At 40.4% G+C, this 25,872-nt stretch overlaps 1 protein-coding gene across 1 annotated transcript in view; it reads left to right on the plus strand.

Moving 5' to 3' along the window:
• The window catches only part of anchor (integral membrane protein GPR155 homolog anchor), a 77,825-nt gene that overhangs the window by 35,342 nt on the left and 16,611 nt on the right, over positions 1 to 25,872 (plus strand). The window contains exons 2-6 of the mRNA XM_073982354.1: positions 21,004 to 21,293; positions 21,371 to 21,510; positions 21,598 to 21,926; positions 22,091 to 22,256; positions 22,330 to 22,569. Of these exons, the coding sequence (XP_073838455.1) occupies positions 21,004 to 21,293; positions 21,371 to 21,510; positions 21,598 to 21,926; positions 22,091 to 22,256; positions 22,330 to 22,569 (1,165 nt within the window). The remainder of the gene's footprint in view (positions 1 to 21,003; positions 21,294 to 21,370; positions 21,511 to 21,597; positions 21,927 to 22,090; positions 22,257 to 22,329; positions 22,570 to 25,872) is intronic.

Here is a 25,872-nt window from a genome sequence, read left to right on the forward strand (position 1 = left end):
GCCAATTCTGCGTGCAACGCCATGTGTCCCGAATTTATACGCCTTTTTAGCGGGTTTATCATCGCTCATTCTTGTTATATGGCCTAGCCAACGCAATCGCTGCATCTATCTCGGTACGTTTAACTATATTGATGTCGTTGTATAGCTGATATAGCTCGTGGTTCATACGACGTCGATATTCACCGTCAACGCAAATCGGCCCGTAGATCTTTCGAAGAATTTTTCTCTCAAACACGCCAAGCACTGCCTTATCTGCTTGCGCAAGTACCCAGGCTTCGGAACCATACATCAGCACGGGTAGTATCTGTGTTTTGTAAAGCGTTGCTTTTGTTTGACGAGATGTGGCTTTGTTTTTGAAGCGCTTACTTAAGCCAAAGTAGCATCTGTTGGCCAATACAATTCTTCTGTTTATTTCACAACTGATGTCGTTTGTTGTGTTTACGGAGGTGCCGGGGTAGACGAAGTCTTTTACTACCTCAAAATTATAGGAACCAACTTCCACATTCGGTCCGAGCTCAATGGACGCATTCTCACCGTTTACCGCCAGACCCACTTTAGCAGATTCTCCTTCGACCTTCATAAAGGTATCGGTTACTTCTTTTACTGATCGTCCCGTGATGTCTATATCATCAGCATAAGCAAGTAAGATGTGGCTATTGGTGTAGATTGTGTCACTTCTTTTGACGTTTGCCTCTCGTATAACCTTTTCTAGCAGGATGCTGAAGAGATCACACGAAAGGCTGTCTCCTTGCCTCCTGAAACCTCTTTTGGTACAAAACTCTTCGGAGAGGTTCTTTCCAATTTTAACTGAAGATGTGTCAGTTAGATTAATTTTACAAAGCCGAATGAGCTTTGCGGGGATACCAAATTCAGGCATGGCTCGGAATACCTTTGAACGTAGCGGGCTGTCGAAGGCTGCTTTATAATCGACAAAAATGTGGTGTGTGTCGATCTGCATTGGGTCTTCTCCAGGATTTGCCGCAGGGTAAACATCTGGTCAATGGTGGGCTTGCCAGGTGTAAAGCCGCATTGGTATGGCCCAATTATCTCGTTGACCATGGCCTTTAGTCGTTCGCACAATATCCCTGACACTAGTTGGAACATAAAGTCTTATCTCCTTTCTTATGGACGGGACACAGGATGCTCAGGTTCCAATCGTCGGTTACTCGTTCTTCCTGCCAGATGGAGCTAACTAGCTGATGCGTACAACTTATCAGCGTGTCGCCTCCGGTTTTAAACAGCTCGGCTGGTAAACCATCGGCTCCTGCTGCCTTATTATTCTTCAGCCGGTTTATTGCTGTCTTTACCTCATCTTGGCCGGGTGGTATACATTCAATACCATCTTCTTGGATTCGATCTGTGGTATCTTCATCGACTTCGCTACTATTGGATACCAACAGTTTGGAAAAATGGTCTTTCCATATTCTTAGCACACTATCTGTATGAGTTACCATACCTTGCTGGTCTCTACAGGAGGATGTGCCAGTTCCAAAGCCGTCACATTGATGTTTCACTCTTTGGTAGAATTTTCGGATTTTTCGATTTGTTCACACTTCCGCTTTTTCATCTCTCTCTCTCTCTTTCCTGCGAAAAAGACGTTTCTCCTATCTTCTTTTCTCCCGATATCTCTCTTGTGCGCTACGCGTTGCTACTGATTTTAAAGCAGCCCTATATGCCGCATTTTTCTCTTCGGTAGCAGCACGACACTCCTGGTCATACCAGGGATTCCTTGGTGGAGGTCTCTGGTATCCAAGTACCGATTTTGCAGCTGTTTGCATGGAGTGGGCAGTGTTTTCCATTGTCATGATATGTTATCGGGACGAGGAGTGCTTTGATTAAGCAGTTGGGCCAGTTGAGTGGAATATGCTGTGGCTATCTGTTGTGATTGCAGCTTACCGATGTCCAACTTCCGTGTTGTGTCTGTTCGCACTTTGTTTCCTACGTTTAATCTGGTACGTACCTTTGCTGCAACAAGGTACTGGTTCGAGTCTATGTTTGCACCTCGGAACGATCGTACATCCAACACGCTTGATGCATGTCTTCTTCTATCACAACGTGATCAATTTGATTTCTTGTTCTTTGATCTGGCGACAGCCAGGTGTCCTTATGAATATCGAGATGCTTAAATCTGGTACTGCTAACTACTATGTTTCTTGCTAGAGACCAGATGTTTTAACCTCCGACCAACTACAAATCCGCAACCAAACTCATGTTTTGTGTCATGGCAGCTAAAATACAGTGCGTCACCTTTAGGTGTTGCTGTGATGCTTTTCCCAATCCATCGTATTTCCTGTATGACAGTAATGTCGGACTTGTACTTTTCAAGTACATCTGCCAATGCGTAAACTGCACCTTCTGTATAAAGAGTGCGAACATTCCTGGTGCAGATTCGCAGATCATGGTCCTTAAAACGTTTGCGGGGTTCGTCAACTTTAGAGGGGTTTGTTTTTCTTTTCTTTCGTTTTTTCATAGTAGGCTGCTATGGGGTAACTAACCCGACGCCCAAACCCAAGTTTTTAACGTTCTTATGGGTGAACGCACGGCACCTGTTAGCTCACTACCTTTAACGGATGTTAAAGGCAGTTCCCCAGGTGACACCACGGGGAGGTCAGTGTCCACTTGAGATGAAAGAGGGACCAAGATAAATCCTGGGCTTTGCCATGTTAAAGCCGGTCAAGACCGTTCCTTGGTATCTTCCATCCCCTACGTCACCCTACGCAGACAAAAGTACCAAATTTCAGCTATTTCAGGGGAATATTGAGGTCACATCCTTCAAAATACCGAAGATCAGGAGGAACCGTTCTATGGGGGCTATATTAAGGCGTGGAAATATATCGACAAATTTCATATGGACAGTTTTGTACCCCCAAAGAAGACTAAATACCAAATTTCAGCCATTTCGATGGATTATTGTGGCCACAACCTACAAAATACCGAAAATCGGGAGGTACCTTTCTATGGGGGCTATATGAAGGCGTGGACCTATACCGACAAATCTCATATGGAAAGTTCTATGGAAAGACTAAATACCAAATTTCAGCCATTTGTGGCGTGATAATGATGCTAAAGCCTTATATATACTTTATAGGGTCTTTGATAAATATTTCGATGTGTTACAAACGGAATGAAAAATTTAATTGTACCCTCCATATTATGGTGGATGGTATAAAAAACAAGTAAAAAAGTATCAGTCGGCTTTGCCGACAGAGATATACCCTCAGCCTGTGTATATTGAAACAATTTTTTTTTTCCAAAAAACGCATGTATTTAGGGAGTTTTAAGAATTTTGGGCGTTTGAACTGAGAAAAATGTTGATTAGGATTTAATATCAAAAGTTTTGCGGAGGAGATACTAAAAAGAATGGATCTCCAGCCACTATATATGGTACCATAGGGGTTTTTTAGAACTTCAGGGATGTTTGCTCAAGAAGTATGACCTTGCCCCTGAAACAACTTTTACCATCGCAATTGAGGCAGCAATGCAAGTTGCTTCAACAAAAATCAAAGTGATTCGAAAGCAGGTCTTAAAGTGAACATGTATCCGAAATTTTGAGTGGGAGGTACCGGATGGAGTGGACAAATATAGTCCATATTTGAACCTGATCTATATCTGGTAGATATATTAGGATGTGTAAAGTATGGACCAATTCGGCCACTCTATTCAAGAGTTATCGTACGCACAATTTTTCCGAACATTTTTGAACTTTTGTGGGGGGAGGTACCTGAAGGAGTGGACCGATATGGCTTATCTTCGAACTTAAACTATGTTTGGACAAAATATTACTAAGACCAAACTTTGGACCGAATCGGCAGACCTGTTCGAGAGTTATTTTGCCCTCCAACCTCTTCACACGGTGTCATAGGGGTTTTTTTGCAACTTTCAGGCTATTTTCTCAGGAAGTATGGACTTGCCCCTGATGAAACTTATACCGTCGTATGGAGGGCAGTGAATACAAGTTGCTAAAGCAAAAATCAAAGCGATTCGAGAGATGTTCCTAAACTGAACTTGTCCAAAATTTTGTGTGGGAGGTACCCGACGGAGTGGACCGATTGAGTCCATATTACAACCTGATCTAAGTCTGGTACACGCTCCACGATGGGCAAAGTATGGACCAAATCGGTTACACCCTTCAAGAGTTATCGTGCGTACAAATTTTCCGAACATTTTCGAACTTTTGTGGGGGAGGTAGCGGAAGGAGTGGACCGATATAGCTCATCTTCGAACTTAAACTAAGTTTGGACAAAATATTACGAAAGCCAAAATTTGAACCGAATCGGTTCATCCCTTCGAGAGTTATCGTGCGCTCCAGCCAGCCAGACAGACAGACAGACAGACGGACGGACATTGCTCAATCGACTCCAAATTGTGTGAAACACATTTCGTCCAAACATACTTGGGGTCTAAAACCATTATTTCGATGAGGCACATTTTGCCCGTATGAAAGTGTATATACCATTCATAGCCTAAAGGCTGAGGGTATAATGAAAACTTGATTGGAGAAGAAGTGTTGGGAAGTACCCGAAGTAGTAGAGCGATATAGTCCATATTCAAAGCCGATCTATGTCTGAAAATTATATATTCACATGCTCGGTCAGCAATGTACTCTCTGGTCATTGCCGTGGACCGAATGTCACAACTCATGGTGAGCATTAAAGTCCCCAAGACCAGTCGGTTATGACCTTCCTAAAGAGGTCTTATCCCAGCAAAAAAAAAAAAAAATCATTACCAAATAATGAGTTTTAAGAGTAATTTTTGGTATTCCGTATCTACTTACAAAACCCCCTACTAACCCATTATTTTACCAAGGGCATTTCGCACTGAATTACTAGTTATTTTATGACCACTAGAATAAGTAGTAATTCTGTGGCCACTGGAAGTTAAAAAATAAGCTAAAAAAATTTATTTTTAGAACAGTTGAGGTTGTTTTCAATTTCAACAGAATTCCTATTTTTTTATTTTACTATTATTATTTTTTTTTTTTTGAACATTCTATTAAATTTTACATATTCTTAGTTAAGGTGCAAAATTGAGACTTATTCGTTTAAATTATTGGGCGGTTTAAAGCCCAATAAATTAAACGAACAAGACTGATAATTATTATTTAGTTAACATTTTTCTTCCGCTATAGTTATCTTTTAAATTGGTTTTACTTTCCTTCTTAGTAAATATCTAAAGAATAACAAGGCAAGGAAAGAAACTAAAATTACGCACAATTTTTAATTTTACACGCTGCAACTAAAATTAAATATTCATGCATCACCTGGTGGTGGTGTGTCCAGTTGTAATTATATTTAGTTGTTGTAATAAAACCGTTGTTAAATATTTCCTTAATAAAAACTGAAAATAAATCACTTCAACAACTCCTAAAAATTACCATGTAATTACATTCTATAAAAAAATATCGTGCGAACTGAAAATGTTAACCGGCTTTTAAATAACATACTACAACGACAACAACATGTAATTGATATATACGCGTGTCCAGTATTTAAATGATTCAAATTAGTATTTAAAAATTAAAACCATACAACCCGCCACCCGAGTAGTGCAATGGCTAAAACGAAGCGGGAAAGTAACGCAAACAAAAATACGAATATACGCAAATATTGAAATGCCTTTTTTATTTTTGTTATAGAATATGAATAACCCGTTCAAAATCAATCTATCAATTGAAATTGAACAACAACTGAAAACCACAACAAATAAACCCACGTACTGATTTTTGTTTTTGTCTAAAGTTCGTTAAATTCACAAACATAAATAAAGTCAGTGAACCTCGTTTGGTTGTTTTTGTATTAGCCAAATTGAAATAACCATTGATTGAATGTTTTTGATTCTCAGAAGTCGGCTTTTGATTTATTTATAGACATGCAAATCAATTACTTGAAGCATTTTCAGTTGAATGTATGTTGAAAAAAAAGAGGTGAAGAATAAGAATTGGTAATGAGCAGGTTAAACTTGGCTTATTAGTCCACAATGTGAATGACACATATCGAGCACCTTCGAAAACTTTATACGATGAAATGCGTTCCCCAACTATGAACTGGTAAAAAAATTAACAGTTAACATAGATCATTTGGACTAATGTTAGAAAGTTTCAGCTAATTTTTTTGAACTTTTGTTATTGAAGTACCAAGAAGAGTTGTCCGATATAGTCCATCTTCGAACTTGATTTAAGTTTGGGAGAATTATAACGATATGCAAAGGTTGGACCTTTGCATTCCGATAGTTATCGTGCCCACCAGCCATTTTATTTGATCACAATAAATTTTTTTAGAGATTTTTAACCATTGTATCCGGAAGCATGGAGTTGCACACCAAAAGCATTATCTTGCTTTATACAGGACCAGGACCTTCGGTAAAAATTTCAAAACAATCTTCGAATAGCACTTGAGCTTCACATGGGGAACATTTTTCACTTTTGCAAGGGAGGTATCTGAAGGCAAAGTAGCATCTGTTGGCCAATACAATTCTTCTTTTTTTCACAACTGATGTCGTTTGTTGTGTTTACGGAGATGCCGAGTTAGACGAAGTTTTTCACTCAACTGCGCTGGTGCGTTGTCTTGATGAAAAATAATTTTTTTGTGTTGTAAGCCAGGACGTTTTTCTCGAATTTGTACATTTAATTGATCGAAAAGGTTGCAATAGTACTCTGAATTTATTGTTTTACCCTTTTGCAGATAGTCAATCAATAAAATACCTTTGAAGTCCCAAAAACCGTTGCCATTACCTTACCAGCCGATTGAATTGTTTTTGCCTTCTTTGGGTCACTTCCTCCAGCTTTAGTCCATTGTTTGGATTGTTCTTTTGTCTCTGGAGTATAGTGGTGGATCCATGTCTCATCAACAGTTATGAAACGACGCTTAAAATCCATTTTATTTCGCTTAAAACGATCCAAACAAGCTTGAGAAATGTTCATTCTTATGCGTTTTTGATCGACTGTTAACAAATGCGGCACCCATCTTGCAGAAAGCTTTTTCATCTGTAGTTCTTCATGAAAAATTAAATGGACTCGATCATTTGAGATGCCCATGATATTAGCAATTTCACGCACTTTTTATTCGTCGATCATTTAATACCATATCATGCACTTTGGCTAAAATTTCTGTTGTTGTTGCTGTTTTTGGACGTCCACTACGTGGTTCATCTTCAATGCTTGTACGACCACGTTTAAATTCAGCAACCCAATTTTTTACAGTTGCATATGAAGGAGCACTTTCACCTAACACATTCACCATATCATTATGAATTTCTTGTCCCGATAAACCTTTTTTTATGAAAATATTTAATGACAGCAGGCATTTCTAATTTTTCCATTGTAAAAAAATTGCGGATGCGTCTTTTTTGAACACCTGTTTCTATATGAAGGAGTTGCCAGATGGAAACAAAATTTAACTTGTGTTCATAACAGAGATGGAAGTTTCCAAAACACTTAACTTTTTTCTGTTTATACCGCGCTTTTTGTGCTAGGCTAAGAAGTTTCCGAACTGCCCCTTTTTTGTTACCTTTTTTTTTAATTATCTTGTAAGAATATTGGCGATAAAATCCATTTATAGTAGTTTAAGATTAAAAATCAATAAACCATTGTATTTCATGTTGTAATTTGAATACGTTATGATGTTCTGAGGGGAAATTACTAAGAGGGAGGGAGCAAAAATGATGACATAGGTCGGTAAGTCCTGTAAGTGTGGTCGACACGGGGTCCTTGAAATGTATGATTGTTTTTATTTTTTGGATAATAAGGATCATGGCTGGGAGGGCAAGTGTGGGGGCATTTTCCATCAAGCCTCCTGAAAGAATGGTGCGTGGTGTGTTGTATTAGTGTCTTTGTCATTATTTGTTCTATTCTGTCTCAATTTAGTGTTCGTTCCCTGGGCTAGGATTGGAAGGGTTGGAACCTCCTGAGGCAATGAGCTGCCGGAAGCCATCCTAGCGCCGCTATAGGGTCTCGTAACAGTAATGGCCGAGCTCAATGGACGCATTGCGCGTCGACACCATCAATTTGGTCTTCTCACCGTTTACCGCCAGACCCACTTTAGCAGATTCTCCTTCGACCTTCATAAAGGTATCGGTTACTTCTTTTACTGATCGTCCCGTGATGTCTATATCATCAGCATAAGCAAGTAAGATGTGGCTATTGGTGTAGATTGTGTCACTTCTTTTGACGTTTGCCTCTCGTATAACCTTTTCCAGCAGGATGTTTAAGAGATCACACGAAAGGCTGTCTCCTTGTCTGAAACCTCTATTGGTACTAAACTCTTCGGAGAGGTTCTTTCCTATTTTAACTGAGGACCTCGTGTCAGTAAAAGTCATTTTACAAAGCCGGATGAGCTTTGCAGGGATACCAAATTCAGAAATGGCTTGGAATATCTATGAACGCAGCGGGCTGTCGAAGGCTGCTTTATAATCGACAAAAAGGTGTTAGGTGTCGATCTGCATCTCTTGTGTCTTCTCCAGGATTTTCCGCAGGGTAAATATCTGGTCAATGGTGGACTTGCCTGGTCTAAAGCCGCATTGGTATGGTCCAATTATCTCGTTGACCATAGGCTTTAGCCGTTCGCACAATATCCCTTACACGATCTTGTAGGCAATAGGGAGTAGACTTATGCCCCTATAGTTAGAGCATACAGTCTTATCTCCCTTCTTGTGGACTGGGCACAGGATACTTAGGTTCCAATCGCCGCGTACTCGTTCTTCCTCCAGATAGTGCTAACTAGCTGATGGATACACCTTATCAGCATATCGCCTCCGGTTTTGAACAGCTCGGCTGGTAAGCCATCGGCTCGTGCTGCCTTACTATTCTTCAGCTGATTTATTGCTATCTTTACCTCATCTTGGCTGGGCGGTATAGATTCAATACCATCTTCTGGGATTGGGTCTGTGGTATCTTCGTCGTATTCGCTGCTATTGGATACCAACAGTTTTGAAAAATGTTCTTTCCATATCCTGAGCACACTATCTGTACCAGTTACCAAATTACCTTGCTGGTCTCTACAGGAGAATGTGCCTGTACCAATGCCATCAGTTTGATGCTTGACTCTTTGGTAGAATTTTCGGACTTCATTCCGGTTCCTGTACATCTCGATTTTTTCACACTCCCGCTTTTCCATTTCTCTATTTTTCCTGCGGAAAAGACGTTTCTACTCTCTCCTTTTCTCCCGATATCTCTCCCGTGCGCTACACGTTGCTACGGATTTTAAAGTAGCCCTATATGCCGCATTTTTCTCTTCGGTAGCAGCACGACACTCCTGATCATATCTTGGATTCCTTGATGGAGGTCTCTGGTATCCAAGTATGGATTTTGCGGCTGTTTGCATGGAGTGGGCAATACTTCACCATTGCGCTGATATGTTATCGGGATGAGGAGTGCTTTGATGAAGCAATTGGGCTAGTTGAGTGGAATATGCTGTGGCTATCTGTTGTGATTGCAGCTTACCGATGTCTAACTTTCGTGTTGTGTCTGTTCGTACTTTGTTTGCTACGTTTAACCGAGTGCGTACCTTTGCTGCAACAAGGTAGTGGTCCGAGTCTATGTTTGCTCCTCGGAACGAACGTACATCCAACACGCTCGATGAATGTCTTCCATCTATCACAGCGCGATCAATTTGATTTCTTGTTTTCTGATCTGGAGACAGACAGGTGCCCTTATGTATGTCGAGATGTTGAAATCTGGTGCTGCTAACTACCAAGTTTTTTTGCCGCTGCGAAGTCTATCAGCCTCATACCATTGTCAGAAGTTTCACTGTGGAGACTGAGTTTTCCGACTGTTGGGCCAAAGATATTTTCCTTTCCAATTTTGGCATTAAAATCGCCTAGAATAATTTTAATGTCAGGGGCAGGACAACGGACATATGTTTCTTCTAAGCGCTCATAAAATATATCTTTCGTCAGTTTGTCATTGCCTTTAGTGTGAGCATGAGCGCAAATAAAGCTGATGTTGAAGAATTTTGCTTTCATTCGAATTATAGCAAGTCTTTCATTCACAGGTGTGAAGCTGGAGACCAGGTGTTTTAACCTCCGACCAACTACAAATCCGCAACCAAACTCATGCTTTATGTCATGGCAGGTATAATACAGTGCGTCACCTTTAGGTGTTGTTGTGACGCCTTTTCCGTTCCATCGTATTTCCTGTATGGCAGTAATGTCGGCCTTGTACTTTTCAAGTACATCTGCATAAACTGCACCTTCTCTATAAAGAGTGCGAACATTCCAGGTGCAGGTTCGCGTTTGCGGGGGTCGTCAACTTTAGAGGGATTTATTTTTCGCTTCTTTTGTTTTTTCATAGTAGTCTGTTTTTTCTAGGGGAGGGTTACTAACCCGACGCCCAAACCCAAGTTTTTAACGTTCTTATGGGTGAACGCGCGGCACATGTTAGCTCACTGCCTTTAACGGGTGTTAAAGGCAGCTCCCCAGGTGACACCACGGGGAGGTCAGTGTCCACTTGAGATGAGAGAGGGACCAAGATAAATCTTGGACTTTGCCACGTTAAAGCAGGTCAGGACCGTTCCTTGGTATCTTTCATCCCCTACGTCACTCTAAAATTAGTTTCAGACAATTTGGAGAGGATTAACTCTCGAAGGAATCAACCAATTCGAACCAAATTTTCGTTATATTTTAGTCAATCTTGCAGTCCTTGTAGCACATCCGCCCACAAAAGTTCAAATTTTTTCTGGAAAATGGTGTGAACGATAACTCTCGAAGAGATTAATCGATTTGGTCCAAACGTTGCACATTGTATTATTCCTTCCAGATATAGATCTGGTTCGAGTATGGACTATATCGGTACACTCCTCCCACACAACATTTGGAAAAAAGTGAATTTTAAGAGCTTATCTCGGTTCGTTTTAAATTTTTCTTCAGCAGGTTGTCTTTGCCTCCTTTACAACGGCCCTTTACGACGGTACAATTTTTTGGCCAGCAAAAAAAAATTCTCTGAATCTCTGGCCATCGAATAAATAATTTCTTCCAAATAGAATCGCATGTTTTACATATTACAAAATCATGAATTTCCATAAATTAGATTCGACTTAGTAACTGCAACAAACATCACCCCAAAGGTTAATGAACAACAGCAGCTGCTTGCTATTTCTAAACACAGTGAATTGAAAATAACCAAACCGCTCAGACAGACTACAAAAATAGTCTTTTGTTTTTTTTTTTTGAAACGTGACTTATCAGCGCAAAAAATGCTGATTTTCAAAATTGTTTTACTTTTTTTGTTTTTATTGAAAACCCCACATGAGAGACGTCGAATGTTGAACAACAACACTCATATAGAATTTCAGCAGCGACTTAATATTAAATTAAGTGTTCTAAATATATTGAATTCAATAAAAAAGCGTGCCGTTAAGGATTGAAAGAAATTATGCGTGAATGCAAAATTGATTTGCTGTGTGGGTAATTGGTTTCAATTGCAGTTGATTTAGCAATTTTAATTTCAAAATGTAATAAAATATATTTATTTGCTTTCAATAAAATTATGTAGGTATGACAATGCAAATTAGCTGCACATGGCAGTCATCAATTACAATTAATTATTGTGCTGACATAAGAATCTCAATTTTCTCCAGTAAATTGTCCACTTGTGTCAACAGTTATTAGCAATACGATTCTCTCACTTTTACATTTACTAATGGAAATGGGTAAAATTAAAATGCAAAAAAAAGTATCAGTCGGCTTTGCCGCCATAGATATACCCTCAGCCTATGTGAATTGAAACTTTTATCTACGGACAGATCAAATGTATTTAAAGTCTTTTCAGAATTGTGTGGCCCTTTTTGGGCCTTTGAATGTGCCAACAAAAATATGGATTAGGATTAGAGTAGAGTATTGCGGAATACGCACTTGAGGGAATGGACCGACATAGTCCATTATGGAAGTGGATCTTATTTTGGGAGTCATAGTTTTCCGATAGATATCGCGCCCACTAGTTTGGGAAAGATATGACTAAGGCCAAATTTTGGACCAAATCGGTGGTTCAGTTCGAGTGTTATCGTGCTCTCCAGCCACTACATATGGTTCCATAGGGGCTTTTTTACACATTTGGGGTTGTTTTCTCAAGAAGTATGGACTTGCCTCTAAAAAAAAAACTTTTACCGTCGTAATTGAGGCAGCGAATGCAAGTTGCTTCAATAAAAATCAAAGTGATTCGAGAGCAGGTCTTAAGTGAACTTATCCGAAATTTTGTGTGGGAGGTACCCGAAGGAGCGGACTGATATAGTCATTATTCGAACCTGATCTATATCTGATAGATATATTAGCATGTGTAAAGTATGGACGAAATCGGTAAATCCCTTCAAGAGTTATCGTGCGCACAATTTTTCCGAACATTTTTGAACTTTGAGGTACTTGAAGGAGTGGACCGATATGGCTTATCTTCGAACTAATACTATGTTTGGGCAAAATATTACGAAGGCCAAATTTTGGAGCGAATGGGCAGATCAATTCGGGAGTTATCTTTTGCTCCAACAACTACACACGGTGTCATAGGGTTTTTTTCACTTTTCAGGCTATTTTCTCAGGAGGTATGGACTTGCCCCTGATGAAGCTAGTACCGTCTTATGGGGGGCAGCTGGTACAAGTTGTTATAACAAAAATCAAAGCGATTCGAGAGCTGTTCCTAAACTGAACTTTTCCGAAATTGTGTGTGGGAGGTACCCGAAGGAGTGGATAGATTGAGTGCATATTGGAACCGCATCTAAGCCTGGCAGAAATTTAACGATTTGCAAAGTATGGACCAAATCGGTTACTCTCTTCAAGAGTTATCGTGCGCGCAAATCCGCAAAATAATTATCGCAGGGAGTTTCCGATTGGTGCAAACTTTGCACATCGAATTATTACACCTAGTCATGTGTCAGGTTGGAATATGGACTATATATACACAAATTTTGGTAAAAGCTCATCTTGGATCGTTTTGAATTTTTTTCCGAAAAGTTCTTCTTGCGGGCCCTGTTATAATATAATTGTTCCACAAACATCCCATACGGGACAAGGGAGACTTCTCTCATATCAATGAGTGCACCCCGATTCTTATTAGCTCAATAATATGGGACCTACTGTTTATCGCCGAGTCCGAACGGCGTGTCTAAGACACCGCTTGTAAAGAAGTTTTACAAGGCTGAAATACTCAGGAAATGTCGCCAGCATTACTGAGGGGTATTTTGCCACCGTTGAAAAGTGTTTTGACGACCTTCAGCGTGCAAGGCGGATGTGCACACCTTTGCGGGCCCTGTTACAAAGTGGAATTTTATCGGAGCAAGTCCATACTTCCTGAGATAATGGCCCAAAATCACCAAAAAAAAGCTTGCCGGCATCAACTAAACTGAGTAGCACCAAAGATAAGCCTCGAAGGGAGAAACTGATTTGGTCAAAACGTATTATATCTTACAGCCTCGAATTATGTCCGAATATTGACTACATCGGACCACTCTTTCGGATACCTCCCACACAAAGTTTGTAAAGAGTGCAGTTTAAGGACTCGTCTGAGATTGTTTTTAAATTTTTGGTAACATGTTGTGTATGCTGCCCAAGTAAAGACGGTACATTTTTTTGGGGGTAAATCCATACTTTCTGAAAAATTGCCCCATAAACTAAAAAACCCTAAATATGTACGTCAGAAGTATTGTGTTTTTCGTTAGGTCCCAGGCTGAGGGTATATATCTGTCGGCACAGCTGCCGGTTACTCTTTTATTTGCTATACTCTTAGCATTTATGCTAACGAGGGTATATAAACTTTCATACGGGCAAATGTGCCTCATCGAAATAATGGTTTAGGACCCCAAGTATGATTGGACGAAATAAGGGATACGTATTACCAAGCAAAAATCGATCTTTTGATCTTTTGATTCTAACTTAGAACTCAAGAATCGATCTTTTGATTCTTACTTAGAACTCAAAAATCAATTTTTCGATTCTTGCGTAGGAATCAAAAATCGATCTTTCGATCCTTTGATTCTTACTTAGAACTCACTTGGTCCCGGTCCACACTAGAGAGTTTTCAACGAAATAATTTCATGAAATTAGGCATTCTTAAATCGAGTTCCCCACTACAGCAATTTCATAAAATTACTTTTGTATGGAACTCGACCTAAGAACGCCTTATTTCATGAAATGTTTTCAATGAAATCGGTCTAGTGTGGACCGGGACTTGGATAAAAGAATCGTTCGATCGAGATGACTCCTTAGTTGAAAATGTGAACGTTTTAGTGTACAATGCTTCGCGTTTAACACTGCCGTACCATTAGATTAACTTTGTTCATCAGTACAACAAATAATATAATATTGTTGTCTTGCTCTTACCAATGTAATCTGTATATTTCATTTTCGTGGTACATCAAAAAGTCAAAACAGAATTGATCTTTCGATTCCCCCTGCAAGAATCGAAGAATCATAATAGAAAAATTGATCTTTCGATTCTCAATGAAGTCAAAACTCGATTCCGATTTTTAGATTCTTCAAATCAAAGAATCGAGGAATCGATTACTCGAAAATCGACTTGCGTATCCCTAGACGAAATCCGTTTCAGACAATTTGGAGTCGATTTAGCGATGTCTGTCCGTCTGGCTGGCTGGTGCGCACATTAACTCTCGAACGGATTAATCGATTTGGTCCAAAATTTGGCTTCCGTAATATTATGTCCAAACTTAGTTTAAGTTCGAAGATGGGCCACATCGACCCACCCCTCGGGTACCTCCCCCAATAAAGTTAACATTTTTTTGCAAAAATTATGCGCACGATAACTTTCGAAGGGACTATCCGATTTGGTCCATACTTTGCACAACGTAATATTTCTACCAGACATAGACAAAGTTCGAATATGGACTATATCGGTTTACTACTTCGGGTACCTCCCACACAACATTTCGGGAAAAGTGCAGTTTAAGACCTTCTCTCAAATCCTTTTGATTTTTGTCGTAACAACTTGTATTCGCTGTCCCCATTATAACGGTGCAAGTTTTTTCAGGACAAGTCCATACATCCTGAGAAAATGGCCTGAAAGCTGTGCGCACGATAACTTTAAAAGGCAGTAACCGATGTGGTCCATACTTTGGGCATCGTAATATTTCTACGAGACATAGATCAGGTTAGAATATGAACTATATATGTCAACTCCTTCGGGTAACTCCCACACCAAATTTCGGAAAAGGCCAGGTTAGGACCTCTTCTCGGATAGTTTTGATTTTTCTTGTAACATGTCGCACTCAAGGCCCCTATTACACTGGTAAAAGTTTTTACCAGTGGCAAGTTCATCTTAAGAAAATGGCCCGAAAACTGTAAAAAGCCCCTATGGCCAGCATGGGTAGTGGATGGTGCGCATGACAACTCCCGAACCGAATACTGCGTTGGTCCAATTCCTTCGAATATTAGATGAAATTCGAAAATGGTGCTTATAGGTCCACTCCTTCCGGTACCTCCCCCACAAAAGTTCGAAAATATTCTCTAATATGGTAAGCGCAATATCTCATAAAAGGAGCAACAAATTTGGTGCAAACTTTGGATCACGAAATATTTTTTCCAAACTTAATTTATGTTCAAAAGTGGGCCCTATCCGTCCATTCCTTAGGGTACCACCCACACAAATCAGCAACATATTTGTTTTAAGTGCGGTTAAGGGTCTGTGCAAGAATCCTATGGACATTTTTACCGAAGGTAATCCAAGTAGCGCTGTTTACAGCGATGTGATGTTTTTCGAGGGCAAGTCCATGTTTTCTGATATAATGGTCCTATTGAGAAGAATGACTCCCAAAATAAGACACACTTCCAAAATGTACCGTCAATCCCTTTAGGTACCTCCCCCTAAATACATACGTTTATTGGGAAAAAGGTGTTTCAATTCACACAGGCTGAGGGTATACCTCTGTCGGCAAAGCCGACTGATATTTTATTTCATTTTTGTCGTGAAGTTTTTAATAAACTAATAAATATAATTAAGAAATTGAAAAAGTTACAGCTACAAAATTATTTATAAATCTGTTGTTAATTGTAAGCACACCCGCCTTGCAAGTCAGAAAAAATTAAATAATTTAACTTTGGCTGAAATGCCTTTTAGCGTAATGAAGAGGACACTCAGCACTGAAAAGTAGGTCCCATATCATTGACCGAAGATGAATTGGTGTGATAAGATAATCCCCTATACAGACGGCAGCGTTAGTTTGCATTAAGATCTGCATTTAATTTTTGCCTGACAGACGACAGTTTCTGCATTTACGAAACAACTGATTGCTGGTAGACAACTGTTTTGTTGTTGTTTGCCCTGCAATTTGTTGTTTTCCCTTTGTCTCAGAGCATGAATATGCTCTCTCTCCTACATGAATATGGGTTCTTTTTTACGGTACTGCCATATTGAAATACCTAATTGCACATTAAATTCAATTTGATTTTGTGCATTAAGGATGTGGTGTGTAGATTATATGACGACGTTACTCATACGTTTTGGAACTAGTACAGTGTGTCAAAAGAACTATATGGAACTATGATCCAATGACCCACATTATTTATATAAACTATCTGCGTATACGCAATACCGCACGTTCGATTTTATGACGTTACTCATACATTTTGGAACTAGTACAGTGAACTAGGAACTAGATTACCCAACTGTATTGGGAACATGTAAATGGATATATCTCAATACTGTATGATATTCTGACAAATCTGAAGACTTCTCTGGAAAGCTAACATCAGACCGATGTAGAGATGGACCCGTGTCACGATCGTGACATTAAACAACAATGGCTAAGCACTTTAGTGACTACTAAATACTGAACAGTATATATGTTTTTGTTTAGGGTCACGATCGTGACACGCGCCCATTTCTATCTAGACTGATACGTATTCAAAGTGTTTATAACACTGCATCTGATTGCATGTATTGTGATTTATTATTATCAAAACTTTAGGTGTGTTGTGCTATTTTATCTTCCTCAATTGTTTATAATACCTAAAACCATTTCAGTATCCATGAAGTTTCTTCCGGCAGACATCTCCACGTCTTTTCAAGAAAAAATTAAAGTTTTCCTAAACGGAATTTAAATCCGCCAAAAGCATGTGTTGTAGGGCATGATTAAATTCAATATTGCGGAGCCATATGTATGTAGTTCTGTGTTATTTCACTGTATGTATGTGCAGATTTCATTTGTAATACTTATTACAACCAACACGTGTTCTGTGATGAATTTCTGACATGTTTTTTTAAACAAAATATTTTTTCATGTTTCATTTGGAGATTAAAAACACGATTAAAATAAGCTGATACAGTGTTTTATAATCAATAATTTTATTCGGAAGGGCTCGTCGGGATGAGGCATAGTTTTACAATAGCTGAATTCCCAACACATATGTAGTCTGTTGTGAGACTTGCAGAGAAAACAAACTTTTTATACCAACTGCCTTTATGTCTATTAGAGTGTTTACCATGTAAAACTTCTCTTCAAGTGCTGCCGTAAAACATGTCAATCGGATACGGTTATAAAAAGTAGGTCCCATATCATTGAGCTAATATGAATCAGGATGCTCTCATTGTTATAAAAGAAGTCACCCTTGTCCCTTCGGGGATGTTTGTGGGAACAGATTGCATAGAATCATTAAACACACAAGAAAGTTAAGGATGAATCTCAGTGAGAAGCTGTCCTTCTTGCGGCAGAAATTTTATAAGTTTTTCATAACTTTGATCACACACTATCAAGATGATTTAGTCACTTGTTCTGCTTATATTCACCAAATAACCTGTCAACTTTCCAGTGTCAGCTCACCGACTGTGAGGTCAATGGGGTTGCGAATCCTGAAAAATTTGGTCTCACTACGGGTATTCGACCAGGAGTTATATAGCGAGCGGGTACAGCAGATAGGCAGATCTCTGTTGTTGTTGTAACAGTGTTTGGTATTATGTTTGTACGTTAGTTCTTTTGTTCAATCTGGCTCTGGGTCTATCTCCAGTTCCAGGAAAGTGGCTGCTTCGATGGGATGTAACCACAGATCCACTGGAGTTAAATGAGTAGGGTTGGCTGGGAAGTTGAAAAGGTGTTTTGTGTCGTGCGGGCCCATGCTACATACTGGGCAGATGTCTTGCACGGCGCGGTCGATTTCCGCCCAATAAGAATTTAGGCCACTGCAATATCCCGAGCGTAGTTGAGCCAAAACTACTCTAGTTTGTCGTGGCAGCTGACGCTCCTCAGCTGCAATAGATGATATATATCGAGGACTTTATTCACACTATAACTGCTTAAGGCTTTGGCAACTGCATCCGTGTGAATACTAGTTAAACCTGCTTGATACGCTTGTTGATCTAGGGGTTCTCTCCCGTATCATTCGGCCTCTTCCTCTAGAGCCTACCCACAAGATGATGATTGGAATGGCTAACACGGTAACATCCAAGCAGGTACTGCAAAGCAAGCATATCATTGTGTTGCTTTACTGGAAGAATCTTTGCCTCATCATGTAGATGGTCCACTGAAGATTTGAGGAGGCACCATGTTGCTGTTCTCAGGGCGGCATTCTGGCAAGTTTTAATCTTTTTCCAATTCGTATCACATAATCTCGGGGACCAGGCTGGCGCCGCATTGCTTACCACAGACCGACCTATCGCGTTATATGTGGTTAACAAGGTTTCTTTATCTGCACCCCAAGTGCTGCCGGCTAGGGACTTGAGGACCTTGTTCCTACTCTTCAGTTTGTCGCAGATAGCTGTGGCGCGTCGAATGTGACCCCTTAAATTTTGGGGCAGTTTGTGGTCGGAATTCTGCTACCGTCGACCACGACATTCAATTCTCTTCCAAACTGCGCTGTCCATGTGGTGAACAGAGTGGCTGTTGATTCTGTGGCAAAAATCTGCATATTCCTCCAATGTAAAAAGGTGGTAAGATCGGTTAAATAGTTGTTCAGTCTCTAACAGATGTCATCAGGATAGGTACCCGACGCCAGGATCGTGCAAACATCCGCATACGTTACGATCTCGATGCCGTCTGGAGGGGGCGGAATACAGGAGAGGTAGAGGTTAAACAGTTCCGGAGATATCGCCCCACCTTGGGGAACTCCCAGTTTCACTCTACGGGGTTTGGACTTCTTGTTCCTGAATTCCACGTACGACTGGCGTCCACACATATAATTGACTATCCAACGTTTCAAGCTTGGCAGGGGGTTGTTTGCTCAATGTCCTCAAACAGCGTGGAGTGCCTGACTGTATCAAAGGCTTTTGATAAGTCAAGCACCACCATCACTGTTCTATCGCACGGCCGTCTCTGGTTGAGTCCTTGACAAATATGTGTGGTAATGGCGTGCAGAGCAGTTGTCGTGCTGTGCTGCTTACGGAATCCATGCTGATGATCGGCAACTTGATAGCTATTTCTGATACTGGGGAGGTCTAAGGCCTCAAGGGTCTTTGCTACGGGCGACAAAAGCGAAATCGGCCTGTACGATTCAATTTTGCTGGCATCCTTGCCGGGCTTCCGTAGTGGGACCACCCTGCCCATTTTCCAGACTTCGGGAACAATGAGGGTGGATAGCGACAAGTTGAGAACTTTAGTTAGATACTCCACTCCCGGCTCCCGGCAGATCTCTGTTGGGGTGCTTAGTGAACTGTCCAAAATTAGCCCAATTAGCTTTCCCATGATTGATGAAAGTCGGCGTTAAGAGGTGATGAAATCAGGCGGTCCGCAGATGGAGATAATTATGGGGAGATGGTCCGTCCCAAGAAAAACGATGGGTTGTCAGTTAACACTATCTTAATATCTGCTGAAGTGTGACACTCTTCGTTAATTCTGCTGGAGCGCCCTCATTGGCCGTGCAAAACGTAGTTCTGTCAATCCGCTCTGCCAGCCGTATACCGCTCTGGCAATTGCCTAAGACCGAATGCCTCAACTCATGATGAGCACTAAAGTCCTCCAAGACCAGTCGGTTATGTCTTTCCAAAAGCGGATTAATGATGGGTATGACGATTCAATGGGGTTGTGTTTCCGCCTGTGGAAGTCCCTCACACTGCACCCATTCCCGGCATCTATTGCATCTCACCAACTTTTGAGTGTATGAGGAGGTCCTGGGTTTTCCTGAGTCCCGGCACGGACCAACAAATCTGGAGCAAGGGGTTCTCACCAACTTTTGAGTGTATCAAGAGGTCTTGGGTTTTCCTCAATCCCAGCAGGGACCAAAAAATCCGGAGCAAGGATTCCGGCATTCGCTGCTCCCAACACAGAAAAACGATACAAATACAAACATATGTACACAGAGGTGGCAGAAGCTGGCCGGAACACGGGTGTTGTATGTTTCCGGGTCAATCTGGTATGGAAGAACCCACGGCCTGGGTATTGACATCATAGGTCGTCAGCGTCATCGCCTACGACACCCATGATTAAATTATGAAAATAACAACATCACACTTTCCTAAGGGTCGTTTCAAAAAACTATTTCGTCACCATAAATGCCCGAAGACGTAACCCACAAAATCAAAAATTTACAGGAGAAGCAAAAAACGTTATAAAATGAAAAACAGTTTTATGGAAAATTAATCTTATGAGGGCGAGTATTTGGGATATTATCAATCCTACACGAATGGTAGTAATTAATGAAACCAAAACCGCGGAAAGGCTTGGTTTTGGGATCCGTCATAACAACAAAATCTGCAATATTATCCCATTTTCCGAAATACCATTTCTTCATAGGATCGTTATTTTTGAACGTAGAAGCTCGAAATTTTGCCAGAGCATGTATTTTAGCTTTATGTATCAGATCCCATCAAAAAACGAATTTCGATTTGCGTGTCGGTTACGTCTTTGGGCATTTATGGTGACGATTTGCTGATGCAATTTCAAATGTTTTTAACAAGAAATATTTGGTTTAGAATTATTTTTCACAGTTCATCTTTAAGTCAATTAATAATTTAAATTTTGTTACAATTAGCGATAAGGTTGACCCTGAAACCAAGCTTTGCTCTCATTTAAAAAGTTGCATTAATTTTTTCCACTTTCTATTCTAATTCTATTCTTATTTTTTTTTTTTGCCTTCTCATTGCAGTTATATTGCTGGTCGTTTTAAAATCATCACAAATGCCGAAACAAAAGGCCTCGGAACATTTGTGGGCACATTTGCCCTACCCTCGCTGATATTTCTTTCATTGGTCGAACTAAATTGGAGCAAAGTTAATTGGACATTTCTGTTGGCAATGTTGATATCCAAGGCAATTGTATTCTTTGTGGTGCTCTTGATATCGTTGATCGTTGCAAGGCCATTGAATTATGCTCGAGCTGGTTTATTGGGTATATTTTGTACGCAGAGTAATGATTTTGCTATTGGTTATCCCATTGGTGAGTTTTTATTCAAAGAAAGACAAAATTTAAAGGAACGAAATAAAAATCAAATTTTATGTTTCCTTCTTTTGCAGTTATGGCCCTATATCATGATGTCCACCCTGAATATGCTTCCTATTTATATTTAATGGCACCCATCTCATTGGCCATATTAAATCCAATTGGTCTTATCTTAATGGAAATTGCAAAAATTGCTAAAAATAAAACGGAACAGGTAAGTGGTGTTAATAACGAAAATAATAATAACCATGTCATGTCAAATCTGTTTTATCTCTCTCTCTCTCTCTTTCATTGTTTATAGATACAAAATCCCCCACTATGTCCGGAAACATGTCCGGCAGAACAAATGGTTAAACGTAATCGTCTGTTTAATGAAAAAACCCTGCTGGTATTCAATACCATTAAATCGTTATTTTTCAATCCCCTGCTATTGATGACTCTATTGGGTGTGGCGGGTTCGTTTATATTTGCCAATGGTCTTCCTGAAATGTTGGCTAGTGTTTTGCGCGTTTTTGGTCAATCATTTTCGGCCACAGCTTTATTTTTATTGGGTTTGAAAATTGTGGGCCAAGGTCGTTCATTGAAGGGATCAGAATTTCTTTTGCCGGGCATCTTGATATTGGTTAAAATGTAAGTTAACAGAAAAGGATTTTGGCACATATATATGTATGTGATGGAAACCAGGTCGAATGTAAGCGATCGTAATAAAATACATATATCAATTTAATTTCCATCACCATCCTAAAATTGATTTTCTTCTTTTAATTGGATATTAAATGTCATTCTTCTTTTAGCTTGGTCCTCCCATTGGTGTGCCGTCAAACTGTCAACATTATGCAGGCTGGTTCTGATTTTAATGATACCACAGAATTGAGTACTTTTGGTTTTCTCTATGGCACATTTCCCGCTGCTCCAGGGGCGTTTGTAATAGCCACACAATATAACATTGAAGTGGAATTGGTGAGATTGGAAACAAAAAAAAAATATTTAATTAAATTTCAATACAACTTTATTGCTTCTTTCTTTTTTTTAGATTGCCAAAAGTATGGTCTTGTGTACATTCATCTCGGCACCTTTGATGTTTATCTCGGCTAAAATGATTTCCCTAACAAATCTTAATCCCATTGACTATCTCCATGAATTGGATGCATTCTCCTTTGACATTAGTGTAGCTGGTGTGGCAGCTTGTATTTGGATGCTTTTGTTATTGATCACAACAAAACGCTTTAAACGTTTGCCTCATCGCATAACATTCTGTTTAGTTTTATCACAGGTGAGTTTAAAGAATTATTTGTCTAATTCCTCAGGTTTTAGGCTTCACTTGGACCACAAGTATGTTTGTACGAAATCCATTTCAGATAATCTGGTGTCGATTTAGCTATTTACGTCCGTCTGTCTGGCTGGCGCACACGATAACTCTTATACAAATTTTGATCACGTTCGAAAATCCACTCCATCGGGTACCTTTTCACAAAACTTCATAACGGGGGTTATTTTGACTTTCTGCCGTTTCAATTTAAGGGAGAAAGTAAAAAAACCTATGCTTCTACGTAGGTTTTTATGCTGCTACAACAACAAGGGGAATTTTATTCCGGAAAAGAAGGATGACAGAACAGCAGTCACTTTCAACGGCGTTACAGTAACTGACCCAAAGTGGTGCGCGTGTTATTTTAACCGGCAGTTCATAGAACACCCCGAGAGTGATAGGGCGAAGAGAAGTGTGCTACGTCGTATAAGAAGAGCCCCTCCAGTCGCGGAGGTACCACCACAATTTACGATGTACGATGTTGCAGAAGCCATCCGAAACACAAAGTCAACCAAAGCGTTGGACCCACACCGAATATCTGTGGTAATGCTTAAGCAACTGGATGAACCTGGAGTTGAGTATTTAACAAGTGTCCTGAACCTATCGTTAGCCACCCATATCATACCAGAAGCCTGTAGCAAAGATCCTAGAGGCATCACTGATGAGAAGGTGTTTTCCAGTTGCCCAACATCAACATGGATTTCGGAAAATACATAGTACTACAACAGCATTAGACGCCATATCCACACATATCAGTAGAGGACTGAACCAGAAACGACCGTGTGACCGAACAGTCATGGTGGCTCTTGACTGTTCGAGGATATAGAGAAGACTAATCTACAGCCATGTTTGAAACGTTGGGTAATCAACTATATGTGCGGACGACAGTCGTTTGTGGAATTCAGAAACAAGAAGTCCGAACCCCGTAGAGTGAAACAGGGAGTTCCCCAAGGAGGGGTGATATCCGGACGATGCAGCCGCCTCAATTCGTATTGGGCCCGAATTGACGCCACGATACCCAACACATGCCCAGCATGTGGATTGGGACCACACGATACACTGCATTTGTTTAGCTGCCCAGCTAACCCCACTCACCTGTCTCCTGATTCCTTATGGACGCAACCAGTCCAGGTTGCAGAATTCTTGAATCTGGATCAGAGGAACCTGATAACGAACGAACACATTTGCGTTGCTACAACAACAATAAGGGGAATTTTCGTTCAGAAAAACTCCAAATGTTTCTTCACAATGGTCCGCATGATATCTCCCAAAGGGAGTAACCGATTTGGTCCAGACTTTACACATCTCAATATTTCTCCCAGATATAAATTAAGTTCGAATATAGACCTTCAGGTAAATTTCCGGTGAGAACTTAAAGGTGAAAGTGAGAAAAATCACGAGGAATTTACGTTCAGAATAACCCCCAAAATTTCACAAATTTTCTCAAACTTTAATGCAGCGGGGTTTCCCCTATTACGACAAAAAATTTCTTCGAGGAGAAGCCCAAGCTCTAGAAATCTGTGCCGACACTAACTAAATATCCGATTTGATCCAAACTTTGCACATGGTATAATTTTTTCCAAACGTATATCAAGTTCCAAGAAGATCTATATCAATATCAGACATTTAAGGTTCCCAGTGGTCACGAAATGTCTCCACCAAAAATCGTCAACATAAGTCCATTATTTGGATATCCCCCATAAACGGTACCTGCCGATTTTTGATAGCTAAAATTTTTAACCGAACTATCTGTAATTTGACATTAGAGGTTCTATGTGGACACGAAACATCTCCACCAAAAATCGTCAACATAGATCCACGTTTTGATATAGCCCCCATTTAGCGGTACCTCCCGATTTTCGGTATTTTAAAGATTTTTGCTAAAATTTTTAACCGAACTAGCTGTAATTTGACATTAGAGGTTATATGTGGTCACGAAACTTCTCCACCAAAAATCATCAACATAAATCCATGTTTTGGTATATCCCCCATATTTCCCGATTTTCGTTATTTTGAAGATTTTTGCTAAAATTTTTATTGTTGTTGTAACAGTGTTTTTGTTATGTTTATTTGTTCGTTCCTCTGTTCAATTTGCCTCGGGGGTATCTCCATTTCCAGGAAAGTGGCTGCTTCGATGGGATGTAACCACAGATCCACTGGAATTAGATGAGTAGGTTTGGCTGGGCAGTTGAAAAGGTGTTTTGTGTCTTGGGGGCCCATGCCGCATACTGGGCAGATGTCTTGCACAGCGCGGTCGATTTCCGCTCAATAAGAATTTAGGCGACTGCAATATCCCGAGCGTAGTTGAGCCAAAACTACTCTAGTTTGTCGTGGCAGCTGACGCTCCTCAGTTGCGATAGATGGGGGATGTATTTCGAGGACTTTATTCACACTATATTTGCTTATGGCCTTAACAACTGCATCCGTGTGAATGCTGTTCAATCCTGCCTGATATGCCTGTTGATCTAGAGTTCTGTCCTATATTGCTGGACCTCCGTCTCTAGAGCATGAATATCCTTCCTGATATGTCTGGGTGTATCGGTGACCAGCAGATGGTGATTGGGATGGCTCTCACGGTAACACCCGAGCAAGTACTGCAACGATAGCATCTCATTATGTTGCCGTACTGGAAGAATCTTTGCCTCCTCATGTAGATGGTTCTCAGGGCGGCGTTCTGACAAATTTTAATCTTATCCTACTGCGTGTCACATAAATTCGGGGACCAAACTGGCGCCGCATAGCTTACCACAGACCGATCTATCGCTTTATACGTGGTCAACAAGGTTTCTTTATCTGCTGCCGGCTAGGGACTTGAGGACCTTGTTCCTACTTTTCAGTTTGTCGAGGATAGCTGTGGTTTGCGCGCACGACTTGAAAGTAGTGTCGAATGTGACCCCTAAAATTTTGAAACAGTTTGTGGTCGGAATTCTGCTACCATCGACCACGACATTCAATTCTCTCCCAAACTGCGCTGTCCATGTGGTGAACAGAGTGGCTGTAGATTTTGTGGCAGAAATCTACATATTCCTCGCGTGGAAAAAGGTGGTAAGATCGGTAAAATATTTGTTCAGTCTCTCACAGATGTCATCATCTCGATGCCGTCTGGAGGGGGTGGAATACAGGATAGGTAGAAGTTAAACAGTTCCGGAGATATCGCCCCACCTTGGGGAACTCCCTGTTTCACTCCACGGGGTTTGGACTTCTTGTTCCTGAATTCCACGTACGACTGGCGTTCACACATATAGTTGACTATTCAACGTTTCAAGCTTG

The sequence above is a fragment of the Musca autumnalis genome, unplaced genomic scaffold (assembly GCF_047663935.1).
Source record: "Musca autumnalis isolate F117 unplaced genomic scaffold, ASM4766393v1 scaffold_4, whole genome shotgun sequence".
Lineage (NCBI taxonomy): Eukaryota > Metazoa > Arthropoda > Insecta > Diptera > Muscidae > Musca > Musca autumnalis.